Here is a 26,930-nt window from a genome sequence, read left to right as displayed (position 1 = left end):
TACAGGATGCTTTGCAAGTTTGTATCAAAGGCATTCAATAGAGACTGGGAACACCAAGTAATTCTTCCAGAAGGAAGTGAAATTGAAGCTGATGAGTGAAAGCCAGTAGAAGATGGGAGAGAAGTGGTCAAAGTAAAGGGAAACCATGCGCAAAGTCTTGAAGGTATAATAGAGAATGAAATCTCAACTGAAGGTTCTAAAGGTATTTAAGATGCTGAAGAAGTACTGAAGATGAGGCTTGGGATATGGACAAGAGCTCAAGTGATTGATTGAAAGGTAATAATTTCATCAGATTTTCGTGTCAAGGTCACACCAGTGAGAAAGGATAAGAAAGAATAAGGAAGCTTCAGCAGCAATCCAGGTAAGAAATAGCTGCAGTGATCTTCATAAACCCACCCACCAGAATATACAACTTTCTGGTCTTACTTTTTTTTTTTTTTAGTCATGTTCTCACTGCTCTATACTTTGGATCCTATTAAAAGCAGTTCTGCTCTAACTGTTTTGTATCAGTGGATTGAGCGTCAGCCTGCAGACTGAGGAGTCCTGGGTTCGATTCCAGTCAAGGGCACATGCCCAGGTTGTGGGCTCAATTCCCATTGTGGGTCATGCAGGAGGCAGCTGATCAATGATTCTCTCTCATCATTGTTGTTTCTATCTTTCCCACTCTGAAATCAATAAAAAAATATACTTAAAAAAGAAAGTATTCCCTTGCTTATACCATCAGCTCCCTCCCTTTTCATCCCTCTGTTGAACTTATCGATACTTGACAAAGCCCTACCCTAGTTATAGCCATACCCACCTGTTTGACATACAGTAGCGAAACATGATTAGGGAAGAAATATATGACAATGCTGCCAGGTTTCCACTGAAATCCATGACCTCACATGAGTCTTTGGTGTGATCCTGTGCATTCCCTAAGTCCATTTTCTTCTAGCTGTCCTAGAAAAGGGTTCCAAACCCTCTCTCTGTTTAAACTTCGCTCCACATTCTCATCTTCTAATGACATTTGTTTCTATTTTACTAAGAAAATAGAAATTATCTGCCAAAACCGGTTTGGCTCAGTGGATAGAGAGCCGGCCTGCGGACTGAAAGGTCCCAGGTAGGATTCCGGTAAAGGGCATGTACCCAGTAGGGGTTGTGCAAGAGGCAGCTGATCGATGATTCTCTCTCATCGATGTTTCTAACTCTCTATCCCTCTCTCTTTCTCTCTATAAAAAGTCAATAAAAATATATTTAAAAAAAAAAGAAAATAGAAATTATCCAAAGATAGTTTCTGGGCCTTGAACACATTGTGTAAATAAAATAAGCCAGTCACAAAAAGATAAATACTGTATGAGTCCATGTATATGAGATATCTAATGTAGTCAAACTCAGAGAAACAAAAATGTAGGATGCTGGTTTCCAGGGGCTGAAGGGAGGAAGAAATGGGACTTGTTCAATGACTATGGAGTTTCAATTTTGCAAGATGAAAAAGTTCTAGAGGTCTGTTGCGTAACAAAGGGAATATATGTAACACTGCTGAACTGTATACTTAGAGATGGTTAAGATGGTAAATTTTATATTGTATGTTTTTTATACCATTTAAAAAAATAGCTTTGAATTTTCAATCTGGTCTGCCCTTGGCTAGATGCTCTATATCCAGGTATCCTATCCCTGCCACTGCCTCCCCACATGGCCAGGGGTCTGATACCCTTTCATATTCAAACAAAGGCGGCATTGAAAACAAACCAGAGGTGAGTGATACAGTGACCTCTTAGCAGAGATCAGAAAGGCTTTCCCTCACCACCTGATATACAGTCCCCTCCACATCCACCAGCCATTATTCTCTGTTGCTCTTGCCCTGCTTCATTCTTCTCACTAGTATCCATCATTTTCTGACAGGTACTTATTTATTTGCCTCTTTCCACTAGAATGGAAAGTCAGGAGGGTAGGGATGTTTTCAATCTTTGTTTTTTGCTTTTCCTATTGAGTCCCCAACACCAGAAAAGTAACCAGCATATAGTTTTTTTCAGTAACTAAGAATAAAGAATGACAGTAGTGTTCAAGAACAAAATTCAACCAAGTTTGAGGATATAATTGGCTTTCATAAACAATTCACAGATCAGGGAACATCCCATTTAACAACTAGAAGGGTGCTCCAAAGAGCTTTACAAAATGGAAGATGTTTCCATGCAGGAAGAAGGAGGGATCTGAGGATAAAAGAATGGGTCACTTTCCCTTAGGAAAAGGCAGGTGGTCTTGTTGGGCAGACTACCTCCCTAGAGTTGATCAAGAAATTTCAGATGAACTGGTTTGAAGTTTCACTCCTGGAAGAGACTGGAACTGCAATTAGGTTAGTTAGTACATTTTAGTTTGGTGGTGTGGCTTACCAAAGGTGAGTCCAATTTGGCCTGTTGTTCCATTTTAACAACAGTGACACTGAACATATGTGGCCCCAACCCTCCACATGGCTCCCAACCGTCCCTGCCTCTGCTATTCATGTTCTTCTTGTGTAAGCCCCGCCCACAGTGAGTACAGCGGACTGACCCCTGGAACCGATGGCAGAAATGACAGTGTGTGACTCCGAGCCTAGGTCATAATGGATGCTGTGGCGTCGACCTCTCCTTCTCCCGTGGATTGCTCCTGGTGTCATGGGGACGCTCAGCAGCCTGTGGAGAGGCCCATGTGGGAAGGAACAGTGCTCCTGCTGACAAGCAGCACCACTGGGGCGTGAACTGCTCTGAGAGTGAATTATTTTAATTATGCAGATCTCAAACCTCTCAAGCTTTCAGGCCAGAACCCCACGACTATGCTGCTCCCAAATTCCTGACCCACAGAAGCTGTGTGATATAATACAAGTTTGTTTGGGGGTAACCTATTATGTCACAGTTGCCATGACCTCCGCTGGTTCTCCTCCAGACTTTTGCATTTGCTTTTCCTTCTGCCTAAGCCTCCATTCCCTCAGAGAGTTGCACGTCTTCTCTCACTTCCATCAGGTCTCTGCTAAAATGCCATACGATGCAGTTATACAGCAATGCAACAATAGATAATACAGAATGTGCTTGAGATATGGTAGATGCAACTAGATGTAGCGACTGATTATATGTGAATGATAAGAAATAGAGGAAGGAGTCAAAATGATTCTCAAATTATTGGTTTGTGTAACTAGTTTCCTGGGTTTAGGGAAACAGGTTTGGGGAAGAGATTATAAATATAGTTTAGGACCTGCTGAATTTGAAAGGTCTAACAAATATCCAAGTGGAGATATCCTACATGCAGGCAGATATACCATTTGTAACACAGAAGACAGATTTAGAATAGAAAGTAGGATCTTAGAATCAGGGCCAGCTATACAATTTTCAAGGCCAAGTGCAAAATATAAATGCAGGGTCCTTTGTTCAAAGACTGCCTGATATCCATCAGCTTCCACCTTTCCCCCTCCCCCTCACCAACCCGTAGCACTGACAGACCATGATCTGGCTGAGGGTAGGAAAGTTGAGCCAAGTATCTCTTCTTCTCATGAACTCTATGCTCCAAATTACATTGGAGGAGCAACATCTAAGAGATTGGCACTTCCCTGCCAGGATGCATAGGTACAGGGGATGGGCAAGAGGCTCCTCTCCACTGAGTCACTTCTGGGTACCCTGTGACACTGCCGACTAGGGCAGAGATAGATGCCACCATGCCCCACCCCAAGATACCATAGATACATACACATGACCTTGACTTTCCCTGTGCCCTTGCCCACGTCTCCCCAGGCCCTGGTGATCCTGGTCCTGAGTGGGGCAAAGGGGAGGATGGGCAGGGCTGAGGTGCCAGGAATAGGGGAGTTGGCACTGAGAACCCACCCCACGGAGGCAAGACTGCATGTGAACTCACACAAACTCTACTGTCTCTTTGAACTTCATCTACAAAACGAAATTCAAAGGTGACATTATTAAGAATTTCAAGCCAGCAGCCACAGAGCATTAAGACCCCAAGCATTAAGCCTGTTTGCATGCAGGACCTGTGTGAATGCCATGTTTAAATGCCTATGAACCTGGTACTGCTTTGGATAGTCAAGTTTTAAGACTGAATGAGTTTAAAAGGGACCCAAGGAATGAAACCAGAGAAACACCAAGATTTAAGGGATGGGCAGAGAAAGCACATCCTGTGGCCAGTCAAAGGTGGTAACTAACCAATGAAGGAGACCAATGACGCAGAAAATACTTGGCCTATGATCTTTGACTTGGAAAAGCTAAGATCCAAGCTTTGCAAATCCAATAACCCGGCCACATATTAAGAATGTTTTATTTCACAAACTATTCATGATACAACTGACATTTTTCAGGGTCATAGGTGTGGTTCTTATAAACATCTGGCCTATTACCTTGATTATTTTTGAAGCAAATATTACTTGGTTGAAAAAAAAATTCATGAGAGAAACTGCAAGGAAGAAAATGTGTTAAATGAAATAACGGCGCTTACTAATAATAGACTCACAGCTAACCCAAGTAAATAATTCACTTCCCTTCCTGCCACAGTCACCTTTTTACATAAGGCCAGCAGAGTCTCTCTGCAGCATTTATCAAGCAAGAAAAAATATAAACTCTAAAATCTGTGAAGAATTTCAGATGACTCACTCAAACCTGTTGCAAAATCAACCGCAGGAGTTTTCTAACTACTAATTAACTTCGAACGAAGTCTTAGGCCATAAACACCAGACCATTTGATGAGAAAACTCTGGATGGGAGTTGATGAGCACTTGGGAGTTTGGAATTGGTAGGGAGGGTGTTTGTTTGTGTGTGTATTTTGAGTGTGTATTTTGTGTGTGTGTGTGTGTGTGTGTGTGTGTGTGTGTGTGTGTGTTTAACAGATTTAGAAATATCTTTGGAAGTGGTTTATAACATGGCTAAGAACAGATTCTGGAACAAGCTGCTTGGGTTTGAATCCTAGCCCTGCCACTTACTCCCTGTGTGATTTTGGACAAGTTACTCCCTTGCCCTGAGTGTGGTAATGACTCCTAGGGTTGGTATGAGAATTAAATAACTAAATGTAAAACATTTAGAACTGCACCTACCACATAAAAAGCACTGTATATGCACTTGTTAAATGAAAATAGTGAAAACATCACGTTACTAAAATAGCTCTGGAATTTCTATTACAGGAGATCCCACAAGTGCTGGGGAGAGAATTCACTAAAATAAAACATTTTTTGCCCTGGCTAGTGTGGTCATTTGGTTGGGTGTTGTCCTGTGCACCGAAAGGTTGCTGGTTTGATTCGGGTCAGAGCACATACTGGGGTTGCCACTGGATCCTCAGTAGGAGGCTGTGCAGGAGGCAGCTGATCAATGTTTCTCTCTCACTCTCCTTCCTTTCTCTAAAACACACACACACATACACACACACACCCCAGTTTTTTCTTCTCCTTTTTTGGTGTATTCTTCCATCTTTCCCTCCCCCACCCATCTTCAAAGTATTATAGTTTTCCCTTTAAACTAAAAGGAAATTTCTTTATTCAGAAAGTTTTCCTAAGAAGTAAGTATAGTGTTTCCTGGATGTTTTCTTAAAAGCAATTTCCTCATGTCTTAAAATGCATAATCAAGGCTGCTTTCCCACTTATGACTCATCTCAATATTTTATTTCTTTCAAATAAAAACATCAAAAATATGTGTATGGGAAAATAAAATGCACAGAAGCTTTAGTGTTCTCGTAATCCTATATAATAAAAGGGTAATATGCAAATTGACCCTAATGGCAGAACAACCACTGGATCAGTCACTATGAGGCACGCTGACCACCTTTTGGTCTCTTTCCCTGGCCTGCAGGCTCGATGGCCTGATGGCCACCCTCCAAGGGGGGTGGGGCAGCGAGCAGGCAGGAACAGCTGACCTCTCAGTACTTTCCCCCAGCTCGCCATCACCGGATGGGAATGGGGGAATTGGGGGTGGATGGTGGTGGGGGCGCGGGGAGTGTGGGGTGTGTGTGTGACTGCAGGCAGCTGGGGAAGATGGCCCTGATTGCAGGCCAGGCCTAGGAACCATACCTGCACATGAATTTCATGTGCCGGGCCTCTAGTTATTATAATACTTCTGGTACTTCAGTGGAAAAAATATATATAAAAAGTTTCAATGAGAAGTGTTAGAGAGACAATGACTATAAGAAGAATTTCAAATATACCTCTAGCCCTTTTGAGAAGTCAAAACTGACCCGTCTAAATTCACCAGACTTCTTGAAAAAAAAAAAAAAAAAAAAAAAAAAAAGATCCACAGAAACATGATCCTGGGAGCCTGCAGTTCAAATTGCGCCATGTGTGTTCAACACAGAATCCCTTCGGATGTGTCCTATTGTTCCCTTTGGTCTCCAGGAATGCATTCTTCTCCTCTGTGCCTCAATCTTATTTCAGCCATTTCTTGATTTCCTCGGGTTATAGTTTGTTTTTGTTTTTGTTTTTTTTACACGACCTCGGAGTTGACAGGGTGGAGGTCTTGGTTTCCTGCGCCTTTCTGACACGTAGGACTAAGCGTGGCCAGGCCCTTTATGGGAGAACACTGAGGGATCATCCCCGGACCACTCCCTGCGCGCTCCACGGGCGGGGCTAGGGGGCGCTTCTCTCCCTCGCTAACCTCACTTTGGGCGGAAATCCTCCTGCCTTTGAAGAGCGTATGCTTCTTTAGATCTCGCTCTTTCTTTTTCTGGTGTTGCGTGTTATCATCTACGAGTTTTGCCTCTTCCTCTATCATCCCCCTCCCCGCTTTCCCTACGAAATATTCGTATCCCCTTTCGAGCCAGAGACATGGATGCTTGAAGACCCTCCATGGGCTCCACGTCGCCTTTTAGAAGCGCCGTTCCAATGGGCTCGCCCTCAAGGTCCTCCCCTCCGCAGTAACAGCATCAAAGAAAGCCAGCCCCGTGCACGTGTGTCTCTGTGACCTTAGGACACAGAGCTGCCGCGCCCGGGGGCAGCGTTGGAGAGCTGTGCACCCCCCACCCCCCACCCCCGCATGCTCCCGCCTCGCCCTTCCAGGAGGTCACCGGCGCGCTGAAGGCGAGCGCCGACTACACCCTCTGCCTCCGGACCTCTCCCTCTTCCCTCTGCCTCCCGACTTCCTCCCGATCGCCCCGGCAAGCGGGGGAAGGAAGGCGCTCCCTCCGCAGCCGCGCGCGCACTGGGCATGCTCAGTGGCCTGGGGTAGCCTTGGGCGCTGGGTTCGGATCGGCTGCCCGGAGCGCGGGCTGGGCAGGGCGCTGCGGCCCCCGAGCCGGGAGCCAGACCCGCTCCTCCGTCCCCATTCGGGCGCCGGGCCCGCCCGCGACAGCTGCGTCGATCCGGGACCCGGGAGCCCCCAACTTGGTGCCAAGTTCGGAGCCGCCTCCGGGGGCAGCGATGATGACCAGGGACGTGCTGTTAGACCTGGAGCTGGACGAGGAGGACGACGAGGATGGAGATATCGGTGAGCCGGGGGTTCCCTGCTGTGGTGCGCCGGCCCCGCGTCCCCGCCCGGGAGCCCGAGCCCACGCGGGGGAAGTTGGGGACGGCGCGTGGGCGCGGCACCCACCGCGGGGAGGGTGGCGGGGACCCTCGGCCGCTCCGAGGAGCCCCCGGCGCCGGGAGGAGGAAGCCCGCGCCGCCGTCCGGGGGCCGCAATGCGGACGCCAGGGGGTCGCCTCCCGGCTGCGCTCGCGGAGGCCGGGGGGGCGCGGGGCGCGCAGGGGCCCCGGGATCAGACTCTGGACGGGGAAGGACGCAGCCCGGGAACGGTCACGGGAGACCCGGGGGCGCCGCTGCGCGCGGAAGTCTTGACTCAGAAACGACAACTTTTGGGTCATTTCCTCCGCCTCGAACCAGCGCCGGGGTTTCTGCAAAGCCGGCGCGGGCGGGGTGCGGGGAGCTGGTTGGGGCTGGGAGGACCGGGGTGTGACCGCCGGAATCCTTTGGAGGTGGAGGCGGATGCCGGGCTCTGGGGGGGCAGGATTGGGGCCGGAGAACTGATTTGTGGCCGCGGGCCGGCGGCCTCCTTTCATCCGCAGAGCCCGCGAGGTGGCAATCAGAGGTGGAAGCCCTTAGCTGGGTGGACCGCAGGCATTTCCCAGAGCCCAGAAGGCCCCTGGAGCTTGTGGGGCGGGGCAAGCCCGTTCCTAATTAGAGTTTTTTTTTAAAAATGCATCAAGTAAGTTGTAAAAGGGGTGGAGGGAGAGCTGCTTAAAAGCTAACAAAAGGGTAGGAGGAAGCGGGGAAGGGGGAGAGCAGTTGGAGGGGTAGGGAGAAAATCAGGTCTCAAGAGAACACTCTCAGACAGTGATGGAGACCTTGGGTCCCTCCGGGAGACTAGCAATTAAATTATCGTGCTGGCCAGCTCCACAGACTCCGCCTCAGTTTCCTGGATGCAGATCACTTTAAAACACATCAGCTCTTGTTCATGTCTTAAAGCCCTAGTCTTCTCTAATAACTTTAGAAAGTAACTTAATTTTAGGAGTTAGGTGTGTTTTTGTGTTTTTTTTTTTCTTTCTTCCTTTCACAGCCTTGGCACTGCTAATGTATTTGTTTATTATTATTTTTATTTCTATCGCGATATAGTTGACATGTAACGCTGTATAAGTTTAAGGTGTACAATGTGTTGGTTTGATTCCCTTATATTGCAAAAATGATTACTACCCGAGCTTTACTTAGCATCTCCATCACATAACATAATTACCATTTCTCTCTCTTTCTCTCTTTCTCTTTTTGCTAAGAACATTTGAGCATCTACTCTTAGCATCTTTAATGTATATGACACAGTATTATGAACTATAATCAGTGCTGTGCATTAGATCCCCAGAACTTATTCATAACTGGAAGTTTGACCAACATCTCCAACCCCCCATTCTGTTTCTATGAGTTCAGCTCTTTTAGATTCCACATATATGTGCAGTATTTGTATTTGTATGTGTGATTTATTTCACTTAGCATAATGCCTTCAGGTTCCATCCATGGTGTCACAAATGGCAGGATTTCCTCCTTTCTCATGGCCGAATGCTGTTACTTTATAACACACACACACACACACACACACACACACACACCGCACACGCGAGTGTCATATCTCCATTCATCTGTAGCCAGACAGTTAAATTGTTTTTATGAATCATCTGTTATAATCACTGCTCATTTAAAAATTCATAGAACGTGATACTTGTTGATTAGAGATAAAATGAACAGAGGGGATTTTACCCCATGGTTCAGCTTTACTTGTCATTCAGTTGAGAACAATTTATTAGATATGCATCCTTATGGAGGGAGAAAATAGTGTTTTCCTTTGGTATAAAAGAGAAAACTGAACCTCAAAGGTGTTCCGCCTGCTTCTCCCACAGCAAGTTCAAGTTCAAACCCAGGTTTTCTGATTTGCAAGACCTATACAGATTAATGCACTTTCCCTCTGCTGACTCCAGCTGTTAGATATAATGTTATTGGCAGGTTTTAGTAGTAAATCATCCTATCTAATAAAGAGGGAATATGCTAATTGACCCTCAGGCCATCGCAAAGATGGCGGTGCCCACAGCCAATAAGGAGGGAATATGCTAATTGACTGCTCCACCCTCAAAGATGGTGGCACCCACAGCCAACGAAGACAAAATATGTTAATTGCTGTCCCGCCCTCAAATAAGGCAGTGCCCACAGCCTATAAGGAGGGAATATGCTAATTGCTACCTTGCCCTAAAAGAAGGCGGTGCCCACAGCCAATAAGAAGGGAATATTCTGATCGACTGCCACTCCCTCAAAGATGGTGGTGCCCACCACCACAAGATGGCGGCACCCGGTTTTCTCAGCCCCTCAAGGGTGGCAGGCACATGGCAAGGCCAGGCTCACCCTCCATGTCCCTCAGTCTCCTCAGTCCCCCACCTTCCCAGGGCCAGCCAGAGGCACAGACAAGCCTCACATGGCAGCTGCCCAGTCACCCAGGGCCTCCTGAGGCTCAGGTAACCAGGGCCAGCCGAAGCTTGGGCTGCCAGCAGTGGCAGCAGCAGAGGTGTGATGGAGCATCGCCTTCCCCTGATCACCGGGTCGCCTCCTGCCCCTGAGGGCTCCCGGACTGTGAGAAGGGGGCAGGCCGGGCTGCACCAGGCCTCTAGTGATTACATAAAAATATAAATCATAGGAGCAAATTTTAAAAAGCTTTAAAATTAGCAGTCTGTTTCATTGGAAAGTATTCTTGTTTATTATAGTGAAGTGTAACTGTTTATATTGAGTATGGTGAATAAATAATGGTAAAAACCCAAATATAAATGACACTCTGAGCTTTGTTTGTCCCTCTGTGCCATTAGTACATCTCAGTTTAGAAAGAAAGCTAACTTGGTCTAGACTGAGGGACTCCGGAGACAGAGCATGATGAAGCATCATAAAATTCATCTTTTTATTTATAACTAGAGGCCCAATACACGAAATTCATGCAAGAGTAGGCCTTCCTTTCCCCAGCTGCTGGCACCTGTTCTCTTTGGCACCTGGTACCTGGGCTTCATCTGGAAGGTCATCGGGAAGGACATCTGGTCTAATTAGCATATTACTCTTATTATTATAGATTACAGGTGTAATCTATGCTAGATCTATCAAGTCAAACAAGGTAGATAAATTTACGGAAAATTAAATATATTTCCCTCTCCTTCATCCTTCCATCCATAGGCAACAGATATGAATATTTAAGGGTGTGTAGAAATCAATTCAACATATTTCATGCCAGACATCAATTGTCACTTAAATATATCTCAGCAATTTTTGGTTATTACATACATTTAAAGTGGGTTGCAGTGATTTTATATCAAGAAAAAAATGTTTACCATACCAAAGTTGATGTCATTGTAACATAAGCCTTTCGAAAGGTTACCAGAAGTAGGCTGATAGTACACAGCCTTTTATGAAATAACTGTAATTTCCAACTGTGGGAGAGGAGACTCTGGTGAAATGAAGATTATAATTTTAAACTCTGCCTCTAGTTTTGTAACGCAGGGCCATGATAAAGCTGTTGGCTAACCTATTTTTCCTAGTACTTGATTGTCACTACAAATAGCTGTATAATAATTTAAACCTACTCAGCTTCTGAAGATTTCTGTGAAATCTCTCTGTAGTGTTAACTTGATTATTCAGAACAGAAGAGTGATTTTGATATAATTTCCTAGAGAAGACATCTGCCTTCAGCTAATTTATAAGAGGCAAAAAAAAAAAAAAAAAAAGACAAACTTTTAAAGTACATATAGTTCCTGGTTACATCATAGAGATGTTTTATATACATATATATGCCTTCTACTAGACTGGGATTTGGGGGCCTTTTTTTTTTTTAGTTTTGAAGAAATGTTCATTATTTTAAGCAAAACGATGTCCTCCATGTTTGGCATGAACCAATCTAGAGAATCAAAGATGGTATGTCAAATATCTTTTCCATATTTGCTTAACTCGTGGCCACGAGACATTATGTCCAAAGATTTGCAAATGAGGCAATCTGTTGGCATGAGAGCACCTTTATACAAAAGGCCACTCATTTCCCCATGAGCTTCAACAGCCAACCACAGACGTTACAACCAGGATGTGGGGGTGGGAAGCCCGCAGCCTGCAGCCCTGTTGCACTGGTGCTGGGGGAGGTCACGTGTTGATCCAGCCTGTGTGTGCCTGGTGTGAGGAAGAGGGTCTGTGGCTGCTGTGCCTCTGGGAGCACCCTCGGTCCCCCGCCCCCCTAAGTTAATCGGAATCGAATCCAACATCTCTACCCAGTGAGGTAGAAAGTGATGGAAACATCTTTTGTAGCCAGCATGTAGCTGTTGTATTCAGTATGCTGTTTTATTTTGTGTCCTGCATTTCCATGGTTCAGACTTCACGGAGAGAGGAAAAGTGTTCTTGAAAAAGAAGGGGGCCACAGACACAAGTCACATAGTTCAGGCAAAAAGCCTTCGGTGTAGGGTGGGTTGGTGTGCACTCCCAGGCTGCTTATGGAAAGCACTGACTGTCTGATCCCCACCGCTAATGGTCTTGTCACTGGGGTGGGCGGGGTGGGCAGAGGCCCATTACCTCTGAGAGATGATGGTTCAGCTGTACCTCTCAGTTCTGATTGGCTCCCTTTTCTCTGTCTTCCCACACAGCCTCTGTCCCCTTACTACCTACCTACTTCATGTTTTGTTTTGTGTTTAGTCCTTACTGGAGGTTATGCTTTTATTGATTTAACGAAGAGAGAGAGAGAGAGAAAGAAGAGAGGCATTGATATGAGAAACATCCATCTATTGGTTGCCTCCAGTAAGTGCCCTGACTGGGGATTGAACCCACAGCCTAGGTATGTGCCCTGCCAGAAATGGAACCTGCAACCTTTTGGTGTTGGGGATAACGCTACAATTAACTGAGCCACCCGGCCAGGGAGGGCCCTACTTTAGGATTAATTGCCTGTTAATCTTGTCCTGGCTTCAGTTTCGCTTTATCAGCATCAATTGAGCAAAGCTGCTGTGCCAAGTGCAGGATTCCTGCTGGGCTGGGTGCTGGGTGACTAAAGATGCACCTCTTGGCCATGGAGAGATAGGGTCCCTGGAACTGTCATTTGCAGGAAGTGCCATTATTGAGGAACATGTACAGCCGTGGGCAGAGAACGGGAGACAGCTTCTCAGGAGGGATTGGTGGGCCAGGTGGTGAGGGACCGGGCAGGTGCAGTGGCAAAGAGAGCAGGAGAGTCTGGAATTCCAAGTCGTCCCCTGTGGTGGAAGGGAGCTGAGCCGGCACAGCCTGGGAAGGCACGAGGGAGTGGCGCCATGAAGAATCTTCCGCGCGTTTTAAGGATTTGGGATTTTACCATGTCTGTGATTTAGAGTTCCTGAAAGGTTTCAAGGAAAGGAGTGATAGGAGTGAATTTGCTCTTGGAAAGCTCTCTCTGACAGAATGTTGGAAAGTGGCTGGGAAAGAGCTGATAGAGGTAAGCCTTTCCAGTAGTCAAGTTCAGAAATGCCTGCAGTGGCCATGCAATTAGAGATGAGTGAGTCTGAGAGCTTTTGAAAGATCCGCCATCTGTAAGGTCTCAAGAGACTGGATGCTTCCAGCAGAGAGGAGATCTGGGTGAGTCTCAGACTTGAATTGAGTGATGAGGAGGAAAGTGGTGGCCAGAGGAGGAGGAGAACAGGTTTGCAGGAGGGGAGAATTTTTTCTTCTTCCAACAGGTCTTACACATGTCTCCTCTGCTTTGGCTCTGACATCTCCCTCCCTTGTAACACCAGACTCATATCCTCGTTTCCTCAAGCCTGTCACAAACCCGGAAAGCTATTACTGACCCTCCTAGCCCAGGGTGGGGAACGTCTGGCCCGAGGGCTGTATAAGGCCCATGAAATAATTTGGAGTGGCCTCCCAAGGCATTAGGAGTGAGTTAATGAAAGGTTTGACGCAATATAGCAGGCTAATTTTTAAGTTGATAATTTTGTATGGCCCTCCAATGATGTTATAAATATCCAAATGGCCCTTGGCAGGAAAAAGGTTCCCACACCTTTGACCTAGCCCCATGGTTGGCAAACTATGGCTCGCTAGCCACAAGTGGCTCTTTGGCCCCTTTAGTGTGGCTCTTCCACAAAATACCACATCCTGGGCGAGTCTATTTTGAAAAGGTGGCATTAGAAGAAATTTAAATTTAAAAAATTTGGCTCTCAAAAGAAATTTCAATCCTTGTGCTGTTGGTATTTGCCTCTGTTGACTAATGAGTTTGCCCACCACTGACCTAGCCCAGCATGTTCACCAATGAATTCTCACATCCCTTATCTTTCTGTTCTACCCAATTAGCATTCACCTTGTTTTTGGTCTTTGTTGTTCGTTATCTTTGCACTAATTATCCCCACAACGAGAGTGTATATTTCTTTGGGATTGGGACTAGGTCATTTGGGCTTTCTAGCAATCATGCACAATAGCTCAAATCTTGTATAGTTAAAAAAAAAAATTATCTTCCTCACTGTCCTCTACATTGTAAGTTCCTTGAAGGCAGATGTCTGTGTGCTTTGTGTTCTAAGCTATGCCCCTAGTCTATAGAATGGTGCTTGATAGTCAATAGAAGTCAAGCACATCACTGTTAAAGGATGAATAAATGAATTGCTCTTTAAAAATAATTTGATTAACATAAATGCTTAGGGGTTTATGGTCCTAGTAGAATTCTCTTCTATGGCATTTGAGATTCCCTTAGTCATCTGTGATAAAAATGTTGATACTCAGACCTAGCTGACCTCCAGTGCTTCACTATCAGCAGTAATCTGCAATTAGTGCTGTAATCAAGATGTGTACCAGGATCAGTCCTGGTACCTAGGAGAAACTTTGCAAACGTTGCTTTGGCAAATCCAAGGTAGGTCTACAAAGGCAGTTCCTGAGCTGGCCCTGGAAGGAATGAGATGATAAGGGGGGAATGGGAGTAAGACAAGGGAGTGTCCTGAGTATTTCGAAATGCGGCACAATTTATCAGAGAATAAACTTTGATGCTGTACTTGCCTTGTTTGCTAGGATGAAGAGATCTCATTCATATATATAATAAGTTTCCCCACCCTTTTTCTTTTTTCCTATCAGGGTGATAACAGCTGAAAAACAGCTGTTTTTTTCTTTTTGAGCATAGTCAAATTGACCCTTTCTCATAAACCTATTGTTATTTTCAGTTTAAAATCCACAGTCACAATGTATCTTCCAGATTTTAACTCATGGGTCAGATAATTATTCCCAGAACTTTCCTTTTATTGCTGTATATTTCATTTTCCTTTTAGAAGTCAAGAAATTCAGACTAAAAGCTCCTATGAAGGTTTACATGAGAGATACTATTTAAATTCAGAAATTCTTGAGGGAGGATTATAATATATTATTAAGAATCTCACAGTCTAGCTTTAAAGGATGGTCTTGATCTCTCAAAGTGGTATATGTGGCAGGCTGAATTAAAAGGATTATATTTTAATAAAAGTTGTCACTCTGGCTAATAATACTTTAATTTTCTTCTGTTATAATGCTTCTTAGTTTTGTATTCCAGGCAATTGAATACATTTTAAGAGTGTCAATAGAACTATCTTATTGACCTTTGTACCCCACAGCTTGCATATCATAATGCTTTGCAACATTCTAAAAAATTGATTATTGATTATTGATCAACACTTATTATTGATCAACACTTATTATTGATATTAATTTCCTATAAGTTTGCTGTGCTATCATAGACATGTGAAGAAATGAAGAAACCATTAAATATTTAGAAACATTTAACAGAAGCCTTAATATCTAACTTTATGTAGTAGCCCCTCAAAAAGCTACCACCTGCAATTTTTTAAAAAGTATTTTCTCTACAAAGAATCTTATTGGTTATACAAAAATCTGTACAGTTTTTATACTGAAACTAATATTGTGCTGCACTTGAATTCACATTCTTCACAAAACCATTGCCTGAGCACGCACACATTCCACAGACATCATTACAGGAGAGCCTTTTAGTCATCTTCCTCCTCTCCCTCTTCCCATCTTAAATTGTAATGGAGGGTTTGAAGATGCTTGAGCTGCTTTTGATACAGTGCATTTAGGACTGGGTCTGAGGAGAAAATCACTAGTTTTAGAACTGGAAAATATCATTCCCAATTACCTTCAGCCAAGGAAATGCACTTCTTTTTTTTATGTTTCGAATAAGTGTTTAATGGTCTTCATTAAAATCTCTTAGAACATAAAAATCATCTAAAATTTCTCCCGTAGTCTTCTTAACAGCAGAATGAGTACAAGTAAAATTGATCATTTGCTCAAATTACTAGTAAACAATGAAGCCCCCCATATTTTGATGACTCACTAAAGACAGAAGACGCAGTCATAATACACTTTTTAATGAAGAGAACAATAATCTCAAGAGGATATCAGTTCTTGAATACTCTTATTCTTTTAGACCAAGCTTGTCAAACTTGCAGCCCATTGGCTGCAAGTTTGACATGCTTGTTAGACAATATTATATCAAGCATAATATGATATATTTCAACCCAAGGACAGATGAAGAATCAGCACTCCAGAAAAATGTTTGCTTTTTTTTTCTATACTTCTTGACTAATAGATTACTCATATGTAAAGATGGAGACTGAGAATTTAATAAATCAAGTGATTAAGTCATTATCATTACTTTTATTATTGCTTTCCTTTAGTTTGATCTTGCTTTTTAATACTGCAAGCAAAATTAATTAGCACTCATTCTAAGAAGCAGTTTAAAGAATACTGGCTGAAAAAGTCAACAATGAAATATTTTGGACGTGTCCCAAAGAGCAATTCAAATGCTCTTCAGCCAAAACACCCAAAGAAATGTTTGCATGGCAGGCAAGGTGAAGGGTTAATAGGCAACTTTCTCTTCCATGGTATTTATTACTGGCCTGGCTACACATCTGAATACTAATGGAAGGAACTTGCTGCAGTAAGTTATTCAGTAGCCAAAAGTACAAATGAAAGAAAATGTATTCTTTTGTGAAGTCCAGATGTTGCTTTTATATTTAATGCTTTCAGTCGAGGACATTGAAACTACTATTTTCTACATTGTTTTGAGATACAAATACTTGAAATTGGAGGGGGAAAAGGATATTGGTCTTTAAAATTCTCTTTTCTATAGTTTTTATCTTAACTTTGGCAGAACTTTAGCCACAGGTCATAGGCATTTAAATAGGCGTTCTTTCACCAAGTATAATTATGCAAATTATGGGTTTGTTTATCAGGCTTGTTTTATATAAACTAAGATCCTGTTTACATAATTGAATTTGTTATGATTTCTCCAGACATTCTAGCTGTTTGTAAAACAGTCTGGGAACAGACAAAATGATGGCTACATTTTCCTTGTGGCGTCACACGGACACACCTTAAGCACGCCCCTGCCACTCTGACTTGTGCTAAGTCTTTAGGAAAAATTACTTCCCATCAAAGTCTAAGCAGAAACGATGCACCCTTCCCACATATAAAACATTATTGTAAAGGTTTCGTCATTTATATTCTGATTGGAAACAGCCGTGTTCCTTCTGTTACTTAGGAAACAAAGCCTGCATGTTTAATGTGTGTCAAACATAGTAAGATGCTCTTTCTCGGAAAAAGAAAAAACCAACCAATGAAGCCCACCATTGTTTCCAAGTCATACAAATAGCAGAGAGACAGCGTTTCTTGGAGGGGGGTGGGGCTAATCCCTAGGAGGATAGGAAAAAAACAAATTAAAAGAAGAAAGCAGGAGTAAAGGCTGTGTTGATCTCAGCAATGAGGAGAAAAAGGAACATCTTGTTCTCAGAAGACTGGAGTTTGCCTTTGACCCTGTCACCTGGGGCAAGTGTCTGGGCTTCTGGAGCCTGTTTTTCAGCCTGTGGGGTTGTCAGGGGGAGGCGAGGTGGGATGGGTAGTGCTGGCCCTGAGCTTTTTCACTCACACTCCAGGAGGGGCAGTTACAGTTTTACCATCCTAATGAATTGTTGTATTTAAACGCAGTCATGGGAACTGTTACTCTGAATCTCAGCGAGCTCTAAGCCCTTGCCTGCTGTCTGGCTTCACTCTGGGTCATGCTGTGTGTGCAGGCGCTGCCTGGCTAAGGATGATCGTGGCAGTGGCTGTGCTGCAGACACGTGTACTTAAAGATAAAGGACTTGAAGAGTAGCATGTCGTTTGTGCAAAGAGATAATGACGGTGTTTCCTGTGCTCTCACAGACCTTCAGACCGATTGGGTTCTCCAAATTCCAGGAAACCTATTTCAGGGGGAATCTTGGCAAGAGGTCCTGGGGCCTATCTTTCCAACAAATGGCTCATGGACGTAGGGACTGTAGTTCCATCAGGGGTGCCTGTGACCTAGCCCATTCTCCCAATGGCTGCCAGGCAGCTGTAACCAACGTCTGTGTGCTCCCCTGTGTCACCGGAGCATCGAATGCCCAGGAAATGAGCAAGGAGACAAGTAAGAAGTAAATGGCTTTTATTGCAAAGTAAAAGCCGTTAGAATATGACAGGAGGAGAGAGGAGAAGAAGGTTAATGGTGAGGTTCTCCGGGCTCGGGGGTTCTCAGTGATTCCATTGTCACCACTCAATTGTGGAAACTTGGAGGCTCATTCAGTTCACCATTTGCTGGAAGGAAGGCAGTCCCGGGGCATGTGAGAGGAGTGACCTTTGACCTGACATTAAAAACCCATTTGACTCTGACAATCCTGCCCTCCATCCCCTTCCCAGGTTTTGACCGTTGTGTTCAGAATTGGAGATCATCTTGGGTCTCTGAGGGAGGACCTTCTCAGCCACCTTATTCTCCTGCACACCCAAACCCCACTCTTGGGAGGCGGTGAGGATACTTTGGGAATCTGCACCCCCTTGGTTCTGGAGGGGTGAGGGAGAGAGTGGGCCCTTCATTTCTCTCCCTGAAGGGCCACACCTTCTCCCTCCCCAAGAGCCTTAGATAAGTGTAGGTATGAGGGATCAGGTGAAAGGAACCTTTTCTTGAGGTTTGGATTTGCAAGTGAAAACCTGAATTTGATTAGCAGTACGTATCCTAGAGATTGAAGTCAAAAGAGGACTCCTCCCTGTGTTTATCCACCTGCTGCACATAGCCTCCCCATGACTGGGCCCGGGTGTGGGCCAGCATCCTGTTGTACCGCAGCTGGCTGTGGTGAGGAAGCAAAGGGCCCCTCTTCTGGCCTGCTGTCCTTTTTATTGATCCCAGGTCAGCTCCTTTTCCAGCTCGTCAATTGCCCAGCAATCTCCGGAGAGACCTTGAACCTTCCTCTGTCCCAGTATTTTCATCAGACCCTTAGCCTGCCTCTTCAGAGGAATAGATAGCACCAGTATTCAGGAGCGTCAGACTAAGGAAAGTGAGATACTGTTTTCCGTTTGGGTAGGAGACAACGAAGGGAAAGGAAGAAGGCTATTTTCATCCCCAGATCTGGTAGAATTTAAGGTATTTGCTGTATGGATAAGCCTCCCACGGAAGTGACTTCTCAGTAAAAACCAAAATTCCATTCTTCAGAGGCTGCACTTAGTAGAATTGCAGTTCTTATCATCCGGGATTTCAGCCTGGACTCTGTTTAGAAGATTGCCTGTCTGTCTCGTATTTCCTGCTTCCATTTAAATTGAAATAGTACTCAGTACCACCGCGTCCGTGCTTCCCTAACCAGCACATCGCAGCTTACGGGACACAGGAGATGTGAATATTTCTAGCTGGCCTTGTCATCCGCTGTCAGGGTAAGCAGCACAGCAAATGGCTTTAGAGCAGGGGTCCTCAAACTTTTTAAAGTGGGGGCCAGATCACGGTCCCTCAGAGAGCTGGAGGGCCGGACTATATGAACTACTAATTCCTACTGTAACACCTCGGCTGCGCTCACTGCCCAAAAAACCTGGTGGGCCGGATCAGACTCCTCTGAGGGCCGCATGTGGCCCGCGGGCCGTAGTTTGAAGACCCCTGCTTTAGAGCAACGGGTTATCATGGTTTTCCTGAGAGGCACAGTTCTTTGAGCAGTGGCTGCAGGCTTGTTTTACACTCCAAAATACTTACTTTGAGGCGTTCCATCACAATCTCGGCTTACTTGGCACACACAGAAACATCCTTTGAAAGCTGACTGTGGAAGTTCCTCCCACTGGCCTTCATAAATCAGGTCTGTTGCTCTTTTAAAAACTCACATGCATAGAGATTTAATTTAGCTCAGAGCTCTGAATTGATTTTGTCTCACAATCTGTATGCATTCAGTATTTACAGAAGACCTCCTGTGGGTCATTTTAGGGTTTGAGGATCCCAAATCAGGTATAGAGGAACCTGTCTTCATTGGAGCTTATATTCTAACTAGAGGCCTGGTGCACAAAATTCATGCACAGAGTGGGTGGTGTCCCTCAACCCAGCCTGCACCCTTTCCAATCTGGGACCCTTGGGGGATGTCTGAATGCCAGTTTAGGCCTGATCCCACCTAAACAGGCAATCAGACATCCCTCTCACAATCCAGGTCCACTGGCTCCTAACCACTCACCTGCCTGCCTGACTAATGCCCCCAACTTCCATCCCTTGCTGGCCTGATTGGCCCTAACCCCCCTGCCAGCCTGATCTCGCCCCTAACTACTCTCCCCTGCCAGCCTGATCACCCCTAACTGCCTCTGCCTTGGCCCTCACCACCATGGCTTGTCCAGAAGGAAGTCAGATATCAGAAGGTGGCCAGTCTAATTATCATATTGTGCTTTTATTATTACAGAGAAGCGATAAAATAAATCATAAATGCATGCTGAAATTCATTCATTTTCTCCATGTCTATCCAGCAGCTTCAGTGTGCCAGGTGTTGTGCTCAGCACTAGGTATTTAGCGATACACAAGGCAGAAGCAGCCTCTGTCCTTGACGAGAAGGCGGACTGGCAGGGAAGACAAATGTGCCAACAGATTACCAGCAAATTATACTTGAAGACTGTGAAAAAGGAGACGGAACCAGGATAGCACTGCTGAGAACAGACCTTGGGTGTATCCAAAGCCACGATGGGCCCTCTCCTGGGGATGGCTAACCAGTGCAGCTGGTGTTTTCATAATTTTAGCGATAACTTGGCCATAGATTCTTGAAAAAGCAGGTCTATGAGAAGGCTCATGATATACATTACATTAATGTGTAAAACACCGCAAATGTTTTTAGGCTCACAATTCCATTTGTGCTGGGAGAATCCTCCATTGGGAGCTCTGTTTATATTAATTCCTACAGCTATTAATGCACCTTGCAAAGGTGAGCAAGTAGCATTGTTGCTGCGTGGTAATATGTCCCTTTATTTCTTGGTAGATGGGCTAAAATGTTAGTACTGAGTAGGGAAGGACCAAAACTTGGTAGGTCATTTCCAGTTCCCTTTATTCTCCCTTTGTAACTCAGTGCAGCATTTTCTCCCTTCCTTTAGTTGAAGGAGAAGGAGCTGGGAGGTTGGGCTTAAACAACCTGTGCCATTTCCTTCAGTTGAAAGAGGAGGAGGGAAGAGGAATGAAGCAGGTCCGCCTGTTCCCTGCACTCCACCTTTCCTTTCCCTACTGGAAAGAGCCCATTTCCTGGATTCTCAGCCAGGAACTGGTTCTGTAGTCTTCCTGCCATGCTGCTGAGGGGTGTGACTCAGTCTGGCCGGAAGTGACTGGCATTGGCTGGGAGTCATAACCACGCCCCTGAAAAATGAATCAGAATGTGTGTGAGCATGGAAAAGCCCCACGGGGACTCTGACCTGCTCCACCAACGGTTTTCCCTTTGAGAAATCCTGATATTAAGTAGTGTATCTCCCCTCCCTCCCTTCCTCTCTCTTTCTCTCTCTATCTCTCTCTCTCTCTCTTACACACACACACACACACACACACAAACACACACACCCCTTATCTGAGGTTTTGCTTTACATGCTTTTCAGTTATCCACAGTCAACCACGGTCTGAAAATATTAAATGGAAAATTACATAAATAAACAATTCCTAATTTTTAAGTTGTGTGCCATTCTGAGTAGCATGAAGTCTTGCTCTGTCCCGCCCAGGCCATGAATCATCCCTCTGTCCAGTGTGTCCACGCTGTGTATGCTCTCTGCCTTTTAGTCACTTAATAGTCATCTTAGTGTATCGATTGGTGACCAGAGAGAGAGAGAGAGAGAGGGAACATTTAATTTTTATATTTATTATTGTTAATCTCATACTGTGCCTAATTTATAAATTAAACTATCATAGGTAGGCATATTTGGAAAAAACATGGTATGTATACAGGGTTCAGTACTGTCTGTGGTTTCAGGCATCCATAAGGGTCTTAGGACATATTCCTCATAGATAAGGGGCTGGGGGTGGCAGGGCTACTGTACCAGAGAATCCCTCTCTAGAATGCCCTCCCTGTGAAGAGCCAGAGTACCTTGGCAGTAGAGTGATGTGGAAGATGCAAATGAAAACTTTTGTTTCCAGCTGATAGGGCAGAAAGAAATGGATGCCAATTCTGTTTTCATTACTATTTTAAAGCCCTGTTAGTTTTCCATGTTGGGATCTTTCACCCATGACTGAAATCTTTGAGGCAATATGACTATGTTATTAAACTTCTTGTCATAGCCATTACATCAAATTCTTTCCAAATTGGGCATATTTTCTTTATAAATGCTGTGGAGATCAAGTATACCAGATACTACCATTAGACCTTTTGCCATGGTTTTATCTGACCACTCTGTTCCTAGTAACATTTATGTAGTCCGAGGGTATTTTTTAATGTTTAAAAGTCATATTTTACATACAATAAAATAGTTAATCATTCAGTTTGGTAAGCTTTGTATAACTTTGGCTTTTCCACTCAAGCCTTCTCCCCACGCTCCAGATGTCACACATAACTCCTACTGCCATAAATTTGTTTGGCCTGTTCTTGATCATCATATAAATGGGGTCATATGGAATGTAGTCTTTTTGTGTGTCTGACTTCTTTCCCGTAGCATAATACTTTTGGAGATTTATCCATGTTGATGTGATTATGAGTAGCAGCCCAGATATTGTATTTGTAAGAATATCTGGAAAAATATTTTGAATTAAATCCTGAAGTATTCTCTCTCTCATAGATAGTGAACTAATAATCCTTAACCTTTCAATTCTATTTTTACTTTAAGTTTTTCTTTTTCTTTTTGTCTTAATTACTTTTGTAATCCCTTTAGCAGCTCACACAATGCCTGGCCTCTAATAGGACATTAAATGCAAATGTTTTCTTAAACTGGAAGGGGTGTGTGTGAGAAAATGAGCTCATCTCACTTTACAGAAATTTGGATTTTAATTGCCCAGCTGCGACCATGAAACCGTACTGCGCATTCATTCTGAGCATTGGTCCACTGGCGTTTTCCTGGTGAAGGGAGACCAGTCCAGAGAGGATGGTTGGCGGACGCCTTCCTTCTGCGTAAGGAGCTCAAGTGTAATACTTTGTTTTGCCAAAAGGTCAGCTCTTATTGCAGTTTTATATCAGTAAAAGTATTCTGAGCCCCATGTGGTAACCAAAGAGCTCTGAGAACAGAAAAGTAAGTGATGACCTATCCAAAGTGAAGGAACGATTCCATGTTGATGCGAGACATTACATTCCAAAATATTTGTTCAAGCACATGTGTTCCAAGTTCCCAGAGAAGGTACTGACGCTGACAACGGTTTCCCTTAAGGGTGACTCATGATTTCTTGAGTCTGGTTTCCACTATTAGTCATCCTCAGGGCTCCAGTTAAAGCAGGCGTTCAGACTCTGCCTGGACTCCAGACCCCCCTCCCCCCCTGTGATTCCCATCTCCTGGCTTAGCCACACAGCCGGCTCTGGAACCAGTTCTGACTGCAGGCAGGAAGGATTTTAAGATTCTGCATTTAGCTATTGGTTCCACATTAACCTTGTGTTTGTGTTTCAACTTTGATAATTTGGCTTGTCCTCCGCCTCCCCCCCACATTTGCCCGGACTCCTTTTTCAGAAATACGCTCAGGACCCTGGTGTCTTTACTCCTCAGGTCCTGTCTTACTCCTGTGAGTGTCTCCTCGTTGCTCTCTTGCCTGGAAATGAAGCCCCCTCCACCTCCCTGGTGCTACCTGTCCACACCCCGCCCTCCCCCCCCCCCCCCAACCTGTAGCAGACCCAGATAATAGTCTGCTTGTGTCCCCAGATTGAATAACATCAGCTGTGCCTCTGCTCCCTCCTCCCAACTGCTCTACTAGTTGTACCTTAAATCTGGGCCCTGCTTTGTCATCAAAGTGTCGTATTTACTTTCACTCCTTCCTTAGTCATGCCCTGCTGGCTGCCGCTAGCTGTCCCAGACTGAGAGTGGGGTTGGGTTTCCTGCCATGAGAGATGGGAGACTTCAGCCTGGCCCCTGAGAAAGATCAGGTGTTTACTGGAATGTGGGAAACTGCCTGGAGGGCACACTGGTCTCTGGCAGTGAGCTTCTATCCTCAGGGGGTTCCCCAATACCGAGAAGTGACCTGTGTGAGCATCAGGACGTCCAGCAGAGCCAGCTCTCAGCAGCCCTCCTAATACTTACGGTTGTGGCTGCCCGCCACTCCTCCCTAGTTTCCAATATGGAAACCAAATATTTTTCTCAATCCTGTGCACATGCAGCTCGAAGAAAAGACTCCTGTTCAGAGTTTCCCATGTTTGAAAAACGCTTTGGGAATCCTCAACGCTGAGAACCACTCTGGCTGCTCCCGCCCCTGCCTGACGCCGGTGGCGTTCCTGGACTCGCATGCCTGTGTGTTCCCACTTCTCTCGGTGACCACATCCTCTCGCAGGTGGCTTCCCCGGCTCCCGCACTGGCTTCCTTCCCGGGGCGCCCGATCCACTCTGGAGGCAGGCCTCCTTCCTCAGTTCCTGGGTCTGTCCTGAGCCCGAGCCTGGCTGTCTCTGGTTGCAGGGAAGGCAGGGAGGCAGGGAGACGCTCTTGTCTGCCTTAGGACAGGGAAGTGAGCTGTGGCGAAAGCACAGGCCAAACAGACCTCACCTCCTTGTGCCAGGACGTAGAAGGCAGCTGGCTCAAAGAGGAACTTGGGGGAGAGGGGAGCAAAAAGTGCTGTGACCTGTTAGCTGCGGGGCTCCCTGTCTGACTCCGGTAGAGCTAGTGTGTGCCCCTGAGGTTTCTCTTAAGCTTTGGGTGAGCTCTCACATAGGAAGTTCAACGTGGAGAGAAAGGTTTCCTTCTGCACTTTTTTGTTTTATAAAATGAGTAAGGTGGTACTGTTTCGCATGCCTTTTTAAAAAGTCGATTGTGATTTCTGACTGTTGATCTGCAACTGGAATAGGAAAGTATATATTTGTCGTTGTTTCACAAATACAGTGGAATCTTGAGCAACATAGGGGTTAGGGGGGGCTGACTCTTAGCATGTTGAAAATCCACATAATAACTTTAGATTCCCATAGAATTGAAGGACTAATAGCCTACTGCTGACCGGAAGTCTTACTGATAACATAAACCATCAATTAACATATTTTGTGTTGTATGTATTATATACTGTATTCTTACAATAAAGTAACCTGGAGAAAAGAAAATGTGGTTAAGAAAATTATAGCCATGGCTGGTATGCTAAGTGGTTAGAGCAGCATCCCACACATTGAAGGGTCTCCAGTTCCCCACCCCCAGTCAGGACTGGTGCAGGAGGCAACCAGATGATGTCTCTCTCTTGCATACAAGTTTTTCTTTCTCTCCCCACTCTTTCTGAAAAGCAATGGAAAAATATCCTCAGGTGAAGATTAACAACAGCAAAAAATAAAGAAAATTACAAGGAAGATAAAATTGAAAAAAAATTTCCTTATAAGTGGGCACACATAGTTCAAACTGTTGTTCAAGAGTCAACTGTATATGTAGCAAAGCCATCATCTGTAATTTCTGCTGTGTACCATGTTAGTATATTTGTCCATAATTAGCGAGGGATTATTTGGATAATAAAATAATTGTGGCATTTAATTTTCTGGTAGCTTTTTGAAGTACGTAGGGATATTTATTGTACGTAGGGATCACCTTGGCCATGCATTCTGTACTTTTAAAAGCACCACTTTCTTAATATTATTCAACTAAGATAGCCAAGAATAGAGCATTTAATTCTGCATATCTCTGTTTCCTGATATATAAAGCAGTGATTGAACTTACTGGCTTCTTAGTCGCATTAGAGATGCTTATGGATGTATTTTAGTGTAATTAATTACTGCAGATTGAATGGTAGAGATTCAGATATAGAACTCTTTGCCTTCTTGTTTACAGCAAGTCATCTCCTGGAAGTGTGCATTATTAAAAAAAAAAATAAATAAAGTTCATTTTCTCAAAGGAATAGTGTATAAAGGAAGAATGTGTTTTTGTCCTGTGTTTTATAGAAATAATTAAAAATACTTTCATGAAGCTTTTTCAGTAACTTAAAATTGATTGGACAGGGAAATGTAGAAATAATATAAAATTATATTTTATAACAGGATACAAAACGTTCTGTTCATGTTTTTCATGATTTCTACCTTATTTTTGTTGTAACCAACTGGAAGGTGGTTACAACAAAAATAATGAAGGAATGAAAGCCTTCACAGTTTGATGGGATGGAAAAAGGTTCTTGAAAGAATGACCGTGAGGCATCTTCGAGGAAATGTGTAGGGGTCTCCGGCACAGAGAAAGACCTTTTTGAGAAACTGACCAGGAAGATACTGCTGCTCTATTTCTGTTTCCCAAATTGCCCAACCATTCGGTACTACGTGAGTTTTTATGGTGAGGTCTATGGATCTCCATGGATGGGCTTGAGGTGGGGGAGTTCTTAAAACCCCTCAATTGTCTGGGAAATGTGTCTATTTGCATATTTCAGGTCTCTGGTAAAAGGAATCTGGAATTTCCATCAGATTCTTAAGGGGATCCTTGATCCCAAAGGACTGAATTGCCAGTGCACTAAAACTGTCTTAAACAGAACTCAGTAGTTTAAGGTTTGTCAGCTGCACAGTGCTGTAACATTGTTAACCAATGCTGCTGCTCTTTGAAACCGAACATCTCCATTTTCCTGTGCTGTGGGCATTAGCTCCCACACTGACTTTTCTTAAGGTCTGTCCACACGCTTTAAAATGTGTGCACTGTAGTGGATTCTCTTTGTTTTATTGGCGGAAGACCAGAGAAGGAATAGAGGGTATTATTTTTTAAAATATATTTCTTGCTTTTAACGGCCTGTTTTAATTAGGAATCTTTGGGGTCAGAGAGAACTAGAAGCCAGAACAAATGTGCTGACCAATTAGGGGACTTACTAGTGCCTTAACTAAGTGGTATAGAGGTAGTTGTACCAGCAGGGGGCCAGCCTCGCCCTCAGGCTGCATACCGGGGCCCAGCAGCTCCAGCTCCTCCCTAGTAGCTGAGTGGCAGTGGTGGTTTCCATCTGTTAATCCCCCTTCACCATGCCATCCACAGGGAGAAGGAGTGCTGGTCACCTTTTCCCTAGAAATCACAGCTAAAGGCTCTGAGGGGATTGTATAATCGTTCCTGAAACTACCATAGTGGATATGACTGTAGGGTATGTAAATGAGAGTGGAGAATGGGGAATGTGTACAATTAAAAAAAAAACTCC

The 26,930-nt window shown here is 44.4% G+C and overlaps 1 protein-coding gene across 2 annotated transcripts in view; it reads left to right on the top strand.

The window, feature by feature from the left end:
- The first annotated feature begins 6,597 nt into the window (after nt 1-6,597).
- The window catches only part of ANO6 (anoctamin 6), a 174,824-nt gene continuing 154,491 nt past the window's right edge, over nt 6,598-26,930 (top strand). Inside the window, exon 1 of one of the 2 annotated variants that reach the window (XM_084876640.1) lies at nt 6,598-7,412. In XM_084876640.1, coding sequence (XP_084732766.1) covers nt 7,346-7,412 — 67 coding nt within the window. In that variant the 5' untranslated portion in view covers nt 6,598-7,345. The remainder of the gene's footprint in view (nt 7,413-26,930) is intronic. The other variant, XM_084876639.1, reaches the window with a different exon arrangement.

The sequence above is a fragment of the Pipistrellus hanaki genome (assembly GCF_964339955.1).
Source record: "Pipistrellus hanaki genome assembly, chromosome: 3".
In the NCBI taxonomy this organism is placed as follows: domain Eukaryota; kingdom Metazoa; phylum Chordata; class Mammalia; order Chiroptera; family Vespertilionidae; genus Pipistrellus; species Pipistrellus hanaki.
Note: the sequence above shows the minus strand (reverse complement) of the source record. Positions and strands in the feature narration are given on the sequence as shown.